General features: G+C 36.4%; 1 protein-coding gene across 1 annotated transcript; it reads left to right on the top strand.

Annotated features, from left to right (window-relative positions):
• Positions 1-2,478: 2,478 nt before the first annotated feature.
• On the top strand, positions 2,479-8,238 carry LOC107818871 (1-deoxy-D-xylulose 5-phosphate reductoisomerase, chloroplastic; the record flags this gene model as incomplete). The annotated part of the gene is given in 12 exon segments (NM_001326035.1): positions 2,479-2,755; positions 2,848-3,023; positions 3,584-3,670; positions 4,253-4,378; positions 4,501-4,563; positions 5,279-5,428; positions 5,619-5,686; positions 5,921-6,032; positions 6,175-6,279; positions 6,396-6,517; positions 6,685-6,831; positions 7,911-8,238. Coding segments are annotated over 12 exon segments (1,422 nt in total). The 5' UTR covers positions 2,479-2,658.
• Positions 8,239-11,330: the final 3,092 nt, after the last annotated feature.

Below are 11,330 nucleotides of genomic sequence, written 5' to 3'. Positions count from 1 at the left end.
CAATGTTTTATCTTATTTCGGAATATCCGACATCTTGAATCTCTTTGGGATCAACTCCGGAGCCGCACTGGTTTTGAACGTCAATTGTATATACTTCTTCGTATCCGGGCCCTTCAGGATCGGAGGTGCTCCCGGCATCTGATCTATCTGAGCATAAAATTTCTTAGCATTATGATACAATCGAGCATTCATTTCCCTCATGAAACTCATGAGCTCGATCTTGAAAGGATCATCTGTGTTGATTTCATTTCCAAATCCGCTACCAGCACCATCTACTTGGTTGTTCTTCGATCTGAACTCCTCCCTTAAAGAGATATTACCGGTTCTTCGAGCTATTTGATTGATGGGCATGCAAAGAGGGGCTCGAACTCCATCACTGTAATTATTTGAAGCCACAGATAGTGCTTGTTGGAGATGGTCATTATCTGGTCCTGTCTTGAGAGATGATTCATGATCTCCCTTTGTTGCACTCTTAAAACTTTAACATTATCGACAATGGGTTCATCATCCATATCATCAGGGGTAAGACTCCTTGTCTGCAGAGTATTTCATTCTATCCGTTTAGGAGTTGATTCATTCCCATCGAGATGTGTTTCACTGGTTGATCCATCCTATTGATTTCCATCATGGAGATTGTCCACGGGCTCGTTGTTGCTTGTTCCAACGTTGAGCGAGTTGCTAACATCATTGAGTGTCATAGCTATTTTATGCTTACAACAGAAAAACTTTAAAGTACGTTAGTAAAAGATGAACAAATCAAAATACTACCACAACTGTCTAAGCCTCACGGTGAGCGCCAAACTATTTATCTGTAAAACGGTACAGTTATATTTGTAACGTGGTTTATAACCACGCGAATTAAATTATTGATCCGAGAATATAAAGTAATGAAGAACAAATTTGAATAAAATAACGATAGTTGAAGAACAATCAAACCTGAGCTTTAGATCTTTTCCATCGAGATCAAGAGTAATAAGCTAATAAAGGTCGGAAGAATCTTGGGGTCTTCTATAATGTTTCTATAACAGTCATATCTTGAATTGCTTCTTATTCGGCCACAGGTTTACATTCGATGATACCATAGTTGAGTCACTATTGACTGTCCATCCTTGATTCGTGTCGCTTCCTAATTCACCCGACCTTTGAGACCGGTTTTTATCATATACAGTGATTTTTTGTTGAATTGTGGAGTAAGATTATATTGGACATAACCAATTTTCTATTTGGGAAGTACTATCTTACTTTAGAATATTATAAACGTATAAATTGAATGTTGGTCAAAACTCAAAATGCTAGTTGAAAGTGTAGAGGACTGTACACCGCATAATATTAAACTAAAGAAATCTTCAAAAGGAGCTCTCTTTAGTCGATAAGAGCGATTTAGGTTTCTTTATCAAGAGAAAATCTTCACTTTAGGAAAGGTGCTTAATGATGAATTTTCATTTTCAAGTTTTAGATTACATTTAAAACCAATAAAAATCTTATCGTCCTCTCAAAGATGAAATAAATATCATGCGTGGACTATCTAGGTGGGAATCTAAGAAGGAAAAGAATGGCAAATTCCTTGGTACCTCAGATAAACATAAAAATATGCTTAAGAAATTGAGAAAACCCAAAGAATAAAGTCTAAATTAATTAATTGTGGGAATATAATCATATAGCTTCAACAATATACCATATGCAGTCCATAGATGTGAATGATTCTCAGTTCGTCGCCATGCTTCCTTATGCCGCTTTTAATCCTCCGCCGGCATCTTTTGGATTTGATTCTATATAATTATACTATTTTATTTGTCCACGTATATATATATATATATGGTCACACAAAGAAAGAAGATAACTACTTATTCCCGGCGCAACGCACCCCTAACATGAAATATTTTGAGTGCCAACAATATAACATAAACATGTAATTATAATGCAAATAGTATAACAAATGGTCCAATATTAGTAATATCAAGATTGTGAGTGAATTTGACTCTAATACATATCTTGAGCTTAATTCAACTACATAAAATAAATAAAGATTCTCCTAAGTCATATGAGGATACAACAATAATTTTTGACTATAACACTATTACTATATGCTATATTATGACATTTCAGGTGATATTAGGAGAATCCACATCGATAAAATACAGAAAAAATATTGTGTATATAAGTACACAAGCTTTAAAATCCCGTGATACCTTCTAAAGTTACCAAACTTTGACAAATTTTAAGAATTTAATAGTATTATATACATTAAAATTAAATTGTAATATGAGAATACTTTTCTTTCATCATTAATTGTTTAATGTATTATGCGTTGTCTTACTCATTTCTATGAAGTACCGAAAGTTTGCGGAAGTATTTCAATATTAAACGTTTAAAACAAGAGCAAATAATGTTTGTACTTTGTACTTTAAGACAGGTACGCTGCAGCGAGCATCGTTCATACGAGCCACATATTAAGCCACAAACGAACGAACTATAGCCAGAACGAGACACACAGTACTTCTCTCTATCTCTCTCTCTACACGGCTGTCCCTAACTTTATTGCCAAAGATTGCACTTTGGTTTGTTGTAAACTTCCTTTTACATTTCTTGAAAAGCTGAATTTCTTTTCCCTACTCCTGTGGACTGGTGGGAGGAGCAATCAATAGTGAAGTAATTGAAATGGCGCTGAATTTGCTGTCACCTTCTGAAATTAAGACCATCTCTTTCTTGGACACCTCCAAATCCAGCTACAATCTTAACCACCTTAAGTTCCAAGGTTCTCTATTTCTACCTACCCAACTGAGTTTCTTGGATTTGATTGTAAGGCTTACTCTGCTAATAAATATTTCCATGGATTTTGTGTTTTAGGTGGAGTGGCTATCAAAAGAAAGGAGTGGAGTGGGATTTCTGGTAAGAGGGTTCAGTGTTCAGTTCAGGCACCTCCTCCTGCCTGGCCTGGAAGAGCTGTTGCTGAAGCCCGGAAAACTTGGGATGGTCCAAAGCCTATCTCAATTGTTGGGTCCACTGGCTCTATTGGAACTCAGGTTTCTGAAATTTTAAATGATTAGTATTCAGTAATAAAGTACTTAGGAAATAAGTATTGTCTTTTTTAGTCTTGATTGGTTCTAGCTTTGAGGTTGGACTATAGTAGTAGTACAAATTCTTAACGCTTTTGTATGTGTTAGTTACTTTGCAGTTACAGTTTAAACTAAAATTCTAACTAATTTTTCTAAAAGAGGATGAAAAGATTCAATATTTCATGGATTCTAATATTCCCATTCTGCATCTTTTTTATCTGTTGTTCTTTGTTATTGGTGGTGTGCTGCTTTTGCTACTGTGTCAATTATGCCAGTTGTCTTTTGCTTCTTTTTTCTTTCTTTTTCTTTTGTATTATCTTAGGTGAATGAAATTCCAGTTAGTATACGTTGCTTTACTGTTCGAGAGAATCAAATTTTTTGTATTGATTCTCTACTTTTTGTATACTAGTATTATATAGGAATCTTTTCAACAAATCAATGCAAATTATTACTTTTACAAAAGAAAATGCCAGTTGTCTTTTGTTTAATTTCTTCATTGCTTCAATTACAAATTTTTGTATCTGCAGACGTTGGATATAGTCGCTGAGAATCCGGACAAGTTTAGAGTTGTTGCACTAGCTGCTGGTTCAAATGTTACTCTTCTTGCTGATCAGGTTAGTTTTCATTTAATGCACACAAGCGAAAAAATGCCATGAAATTTCAAGTCTGAATAGAGTATAGGCGTCCAACCTGTCACCTTTATTATCTTTATCTGCATTAACATTTTGTGGTCATTATGTGGCTGCTACAGTTTATAGCGCGACTGCTTTTGTTTAAAGAAACGATGATTATTATGTTTAACTATAAAACGCTGCCACCTCATTCCACCTGGCTGTTTCCCTACCTGCCGAATGCTACTAGCCTAGACGTGTCATGTTTGCAGCATTTTGATTGACATATCCCATTAACCATGCTGAAACCCAAATGTCAAGGCTATGCTTTCCAATCCGTGCTTTTTTCGCATTGGGTTTTGGAAGAAGAGCTTCCCACCTAAGGGAATGATGATAATCATTCAAGCTCATTTTATATCATGCCCTATTTATATTTTGGATTGCAATTTGCACAAATGTGATGGAAATATTGTTTCTCCAATATGGATACCCAACAATCGAGCTTCTTTGCTTAGACTTCTTTATCTGGCTATCAGGTCTACTTTAGCTTTTGCCTTGATGATAAACAATGTTATATCTGAGTAGGTCAAAACATTCAGACCAAAACTAGTTGCTGTTCGAAATGAGTCGTTGGTTGAGGAACTCAAAGATGCTCTGGCTGATATGGAAGACAAGCCTGAGATTATACCTGGTGAGCAGGGTATCATCGAGGTTTGTCCAACTGTCCCTAACTTTATTTTTGGCGACTAGGACTCTGTTTCACTAGTTGGTAAAATTACTTTGTGACATTTGAAAGAAATATGTTGATGATTGTTGTCTATGATGTGTTTCAGGTCGCCCGCCATCCTGATGCTGTCACTGTAGTTACAGGAATAGTTGGTTGTGCAGGTTTAAAGGTGAGGTTGAGGTTTAGTCTATCTGAATCTTTTCAAAATTGTTGTGATACTCCTGCCAAGATATCCTTATGCGCAGCCAAAGCAAATTTGAAGAGGAGCGCTGAGAGGGTGAAATGTGATTTATGTCCTGTTTCTGTTTTCCTTTTTTCTTTTGGGTGGGGATGGGGGTGGGGGCAGGGAGGTTGGTGATTGGAGGGAGCTCCGATGGAAAGAGAGAAAATTAAAAAAGTAGACAAGATGTACCCCGCTCAAGTAAGAATTAGAAATCAACTAGGAGAAGATTTCTCGAAGTTGCTTTTTGGGTTGTATAATGGCAGTATGGAGAGACTTCCAATTTTACCCCAGAATGAAGCAAACTGCCTTCGTTCTATCCATGGTTAGGAGATAATACTACTTTCAGCTAGCTCTTTATTCCCTTGTAGGCAAAAATTCATGTAACTCCAATCACCTAGAAAGAGAAGTCTAGATCTTCAACAGAGCTTGTTCTCTTCTACTATACATTAATCATGCTTGAATGATTTTAGCTAAAAGTAGCATTGTATGCTAGTTTGCTAATGAAAGAAAATGTCAGTCATAGCTCTTCTTGCTTTGCTCTTTGATAAATACATCTTCATTTCTCCTCTCGGCTAATATAAAGCTAGTGAATCAGTCAAGAAAAAACGTGAACCATTCAGAAAACGGGCTCAAATTTATTAGTCTTTGTTTGCTTCACTAGCCTACAGTGGCTGCCATAGAAGCAGGAAAGGACATTGCCTTGGCCAATAAAGAGACTTTAATTGCTGGTGGTCCATTTGTCCTTCCTCTTGCACACAAGCATAAGGTGAAGATTCTTCCTGCAGATTCAGAACATTCAGCTATATTCCAGGTACAGTTCTATGAGGCTGAGACTGTCTTAAGATCTTTCTGCGAAACTTACTGAGTATGATCATTTGTAAATATAATCATACACTTCTTATCAACCTTCTGTTTTGAATTGACTAATCTCCAAAATAACTTCCCACCCCTGGTCTCTTCAAGGCTAAGAGATAAATATAATAAGTTTTTCTTCATTTCAGTGCATACAAGGCTTGCCAGAGGGTGCCCTTAGGCGCATTATATTAACTGCATCTGGAGGGGCTTTCAGGTGTAAAATCTTGAATACTGATAATTTGTACAACATCTCAGTTTTAATCCTTGTATTGCAACATTCATATCAATCCGCAATTCTAAATATTCAAAAAAATTCTGTTGTCCTCCTTTCTTTTATGTGAAACAGTTATTCGAAATGGTTTGCACTACTTCATTATATTTTTTCACCTTTCTTTTAATCATATGCACGGCTTGTTAACCTTAAAACTGCTTATACTGTCACTGATAGGGACTTGCCAGTTGAGAAGTTGAAAGAAGTTAAAGTAGCTGATGCTTTGAAGCATCCCAATTGGAACATGGGGAAAAAGATTACTGTTGATTCTGCCACCTTATTCAATAAGGTATCTAAACTGTTGTTTTTAAATCTTTTCTCCATGATTATTGTTTCTTAATTTTCCAGCTTTTATTCCATATTTGAATCATCGGAGTTGGGTTATGAATTATTTGTGTTAGCCTAGGTTTAAAGGTATGTTTGTTTCTCAGGGTCTTGAAGTTATTGAAGCTCACTACCTTTTCGGAGCTGAGTATGATGACATTGAAATTGTCATCCATCCCCAGTCCATCATACATTCAATGGTGGAAACACAGGTAAAGATCCTTCAGCTCTGAGATTACATCAGTTATGTAATCTAGATGAATATTCTTATAACTGCATGCTCATAAATTGACGTCTTTGGAATTCTTTTTCCTTCTGTAATTTGTAGGATTCATCAGTATTGGCACAGCTGGGGTGGCCTGATATGCGTTTGCCCATCCTTTATACTTTATCCTGGCCCGACAGAATTTACTGTTCGGAGGTTACTTGGCCGCGGCTTGATCTTTGCAAGTAAAAACCATTCTTTATTTGTGAATGCATTTTATTTTGCTTATCGCTCTAAGCTCGCTTGAGATCTATGTTTGCTTACAGCTTCGTTTATGTACTTTTCAAATATGAAATAAACTTTGGCATTTCATTTCCTGTTAGTATAACTAATTATGAGTGTAATGGTATAGGCTCGGATCATTGACATTTAAAGCCCCTGATAATGTAAAGTACCCATCCATGGATCTGGCTTACGCTGCTGGGCGCGCTGGAGGGACCATGACTGGAGTTCTAAGTGCAGCAAATGAAAAGGCAGTGGAATTATTTATTAGTGAGAGGTATGTAGTATGTACTCCTACATGTGACTTCTGTACAGGGTCACATTATATGTTTCAAATATTTAGTTTGCTAATAAATCAAGATTCATTGAGGCACCTGCTGGTAGTCACAGCAACTCTATCTACAAATAAATTAACGGTTATATTAGTGACATCTTTTTTTGTGGGTTGTTTCTCCATTAATTTGTCAAAGTACATGGGTGCTAGATAACGTCAAGGGATGCGGAGGTCATCACATCCCTAATAGTTAATCCATCTGACCTAATTTCTTGATATTTATCATTGGGTCTTTCAGCACTTAACAGTTTCCATAACAAATAGTCCATAATGTAGTTCTTTTTTGAAATATATCAATAGCTGAGGTTGCCTTTGATATGCATAAGTTGACAATTAGTGTTGGAGCTAAGTATTCTTGTTTGGCCATAGAATGATAAACACTTAGGTTTCCCCTGTACTTGCTGCATAAATCTATTCTTTCTAATTGAATGTGCTTTAGAGTTTGTCGATATATATTAAATTGTAGCCTGTTCTTCTCATTTCCCCCATGCTGTCTATCTGGAAGAATATAATCTTTCTGATTGAATGTGGTTCAGACTTCAGAGTAAATGGATGATACTTTTGTTGCCTAATCATTTTCTAGTTGTATTTTTCGGTATTTCTTGTGGCACTGCTAGAAATATTAGTAGTGATCTATTTCCTTGTTCACCTTCAAAATATAACTGTTTTCAGTCTATTATTTTTTTTCTTCTACATTTATTTCTCTTGCCAATAGTTTAAAGCTGAAATTGGTGATATCAGTAATCATTAAGTGCTTTTAAGCGGACGATAATGGCTTTTCCTGTCTTGAAAACTTACCTAGTATATTCTGGAAAAAACCATTTGTGCTTAAACCTTCCAGCTAGCATTCTACAACATAATTTGATGTCTGCATCTTTTGAGCGTTCCAAATAATTGTCCCCTGGCCCTATGGGTATATTCTTAGTACTATATTTCTATGTTTAATCCTCAGACTGTGTAGGTCTTGTAAATGACCGAAAATCGTTTAAAGAAAACAACTGATGACTTTGTGCTTGTTTCAGAATTAGCTACTTGGACATTTTCAAGATTGTGGAGCTAACATGCGCTAAGCATCGGGAAGAGTTGGTAACTTCTCCATCACTGGAGGAAATCATACATTACGATTTGTGGGCTCGAGATTATGCAGCCAGTTTGGAAACCTCAGCTGGTTTTAGTCCAGCTCTTGTATAAATTGTTATTTTGGTCAGCATGTTAGAGATGAATGTGTCGGCATGCTTGGCCAGTTTAAGGAATTTGTTTAGGGTGGCGCAACATATGCAAATGTGTATCGTAGTAAATGTAATATGATTAGGTTACATGTACTACATCAGCGAACTCACCCTTTTTAAACAATATAATAAGATAAAATGACAATGGAAATGAATCAAGTAGTATGTCACATTTAATTACACCAAATAATGGCAAATAAATACCTCAACAACAACAACAACAACAACAACCCAGTGTAATCCCACAAGTGGGGTCTGGGGAGGGTAATATGTACGCAGACCTTACCTCTACCCCGAGGGACAGAGAGGCTGTTTCCAGGAGACCCTCGGCTCAAGAAGGCAACAAGAGACGCTATATTAGTACTATCAATAGACTCATAATAAAATAACATGAAATACCATAAAATCCATAACATAACATAAATACCATAAAATAACAAAGTAACAACAATATAAGAGATATAGGAAATACGAGAAAGATGTAAGGTATACTAATAAACAGCAGATAAAGCCCATCATCAGTAGCTGATAAATAGCATCCTAAGACTAATTCCTAACTGGCTAGTCTTACTCTAGTGCGCTGTAAAAAAAATCACAATTTCCCCTAACCTACAACCTTAATGCTCGATCTCCATAATTCCCTGTTTAGGGCCATGTATTTCAATGTCTTAAATTCAATCTGTATAATATACACATAGCCATATATTTCTACTTTCTCACTCATTGTGATAAAAGATCTGTACGTGTATACACACTGGATTAAAAGGCTTGATACGCCTCTCTCTAAATTCTACTTTAAGTAGCATGTATTTAGTTGACGTAAGTTCCTCGTGGTAATGCAAATTAGCATTTGCCTTTCCACTGGAGACTTTCTCTAAAATTAAAGACCTATTTCCTCTTCATTTTTTTGCTTCCTGTTTGTCAGTATACTTGCTAAGATGGGTCTGTTGTTGCCAGTCCAAACCCCTTGGGCCGTTAAATTCAAGACTTCACTCTATAGTAAAAATAACACGGTCTAGCCAGTTTTCGGACTGGTCATTCAAAAATAGCAAGCGTTTACCAAGTCAATGAAAAATAGCCATTATTTTGCTGCAACAGAGACCGGTCCAGCATAATATACTAGAGTTCGGTGCACCTGTGTATGAACTTCCAGCATATTATGGTGGACCGGTATACTTTGGTGACTCTAGTATAATATACTGGAGACTGGAGCACCGGTGCTCTAAACTTCAGTATATTATGCTGGACCGGTATATTATACTGGAACTCCAGTAAATTATGTTGGAGTATTTTTCCGGAATTTGAATAGTATTTTCGTTCAAATTTATCTTTACATAAAAAGTGGCTAAATTTCGATTACTTTTGAAACTGAGCTATTTTTGAACGACCACCTGTAAATCTGGCTATTTTTAAATTTCTCCCCACTCCATACAGGCAATTGGAATAGGAAAATTTGGTTGAAATGACCCTATGTAGGCTATAGCCATTGTAAAGGGTTGTTATTTATGAATTAACCAGTACGTCTTGAATTTCAGTTTTCTAGTCCAATTTTTCGAGACAAAAATATACTGAATTGTCCTAAAGTTATGATTTTTAGTTCAAAGAATCAAGATAAAATACGTACTGGCTATAAGAACAAGAGAAACACAAAAAGTTGATGTGTTTATTGAATCAAAGCAGCCTTTAAATACAAAAGTGAAAAACTAATTCCCTAAACTCCTCGGAAAGAGGAGGACTAAACTACTTGTTGAACAAACTCCTTGAATAAGGCGATTTATTTGAGAAAATAAAGGACTAACAAAATCCTAACTACTAGCTAATGAAGTGATCAAAGCAGTAAACTACCAGATGGTTGACTTGTGCTCTGATACGCCCCCCTCAAGGTAGGCAGTGTGTAACAACGCCTAGCTTGAACAAGTATCTGTCAAAGGCTGGCTTTGGTAGCGCTTTGGTGAGAGTATCCGCGAGTTGATCTGCAGTATGAATATGAACAATGTGAACTTGATTCTATTGGACTTGCTTGCGAACAAAATGAAAGTCCACCGCAATGTATTACATGCAACAATGGAATACTGGATTTTCGCACAGACAAGTTGCACCAACATTGTCACAGTAAATAGTTGGTGCTTGTGGAAGTGAAACATGTAGTTATTTTAGCAGATTCGTCACCTAATTTGTTTCAGCAAGTGCTCTTGTAACCGCTCGATACTCTGCTTCGGTTGATGAGCGAACAACTATTCTTTGTTTCCTAGATGACCAGCTTATAGATTTTGGCCAAAAAACAGTATGTAACCAGTAGTGGAGGCTCGATCACTCGCATCTCTATCTCAATCCGCATCAGATACATGTGTAGCTTGAAATTATTATCACTTTGAATGTGAAGACCAAACTATAGTGTTCCTTGAAGATACCTGAATACTCGTTTGAGTGCTTTCTAGTATACTTCAGATGGGGAGTGCATAAATAAAGATTAGTTGTTCACTAGATACTTATTGTCTGGATGAGCAAACAACAAGTACTGGAGTTTTTCAAGAACTCTCTTGTAGCAAGTAGCAAGTAGCATCAGTTGGTTCCGCTCCATCATTTTGTTGAAGCACTTCACTGGAACTCATTGGAGTTTTTGTTGAATTATAGTCTTTCTTATTTTCTTCAGAGAGGATTTTATTGATGTAATTGGACTGTGATAAAGTAATTCCATTTGCAACACGAACCACCTTAACTCTGAGAAAAAAATTAAGATTTCTGATATCCTTAATTGAAAAATGACAAGTAATACAAAAGATCACCTAATTTACATATAAGCTATGGATTCAGGTGATGATGATATCGTCGACATAAGCCATCAAAATACAACACGTTGTTCGACACTATGCGAATGAAAAGTGATGTATCAAATTCCGACTTGACAAATCTCAAATAGAGAAGGAACGTCTTAAGTTCATTGTACCAAGCCCGAGGAGCTTTCTTGAGTCCGTATATAGATTTCTTTAGGAGACATATATGTTAGTGAAATTGCTCGTCTTCAAAACCTGGAGGTTGGATCATGTAGACCTTTTCTTCTAGGTTATCATGTAAGAATGCGTTGTTGACATCAAACTGACGGGGCCAATTCTGCTGGACAACAATTAAAAGCACCAAGCGCACAGTAGTCGTTTTGACAACCAGACTAAATGTAGCGTGAAAGTCAATTCCAGGGTGTTGTGTAAACCCCTT

This window comes from Nicotiana tabacum, chromosome 6 (assembly GCF_000715075.1).
Source record: "Nicotiana tabacum cultivar K326 chromosome 6, ASM71507v2, whole genome shotgun sequence".
Classification (NCBI taxonomy): domain Eukaryota; kingdom Viridiplantae; phylum Streptophyta; class Magnoliopsida; order Solanales; family Solanaceae; genus Nicotiana; species Nicotiana tabacum.
Note: the sequence above shows the minus strand (reverse complement) of the source record. Positions and strands in the feature narration are given on the sequence as shown.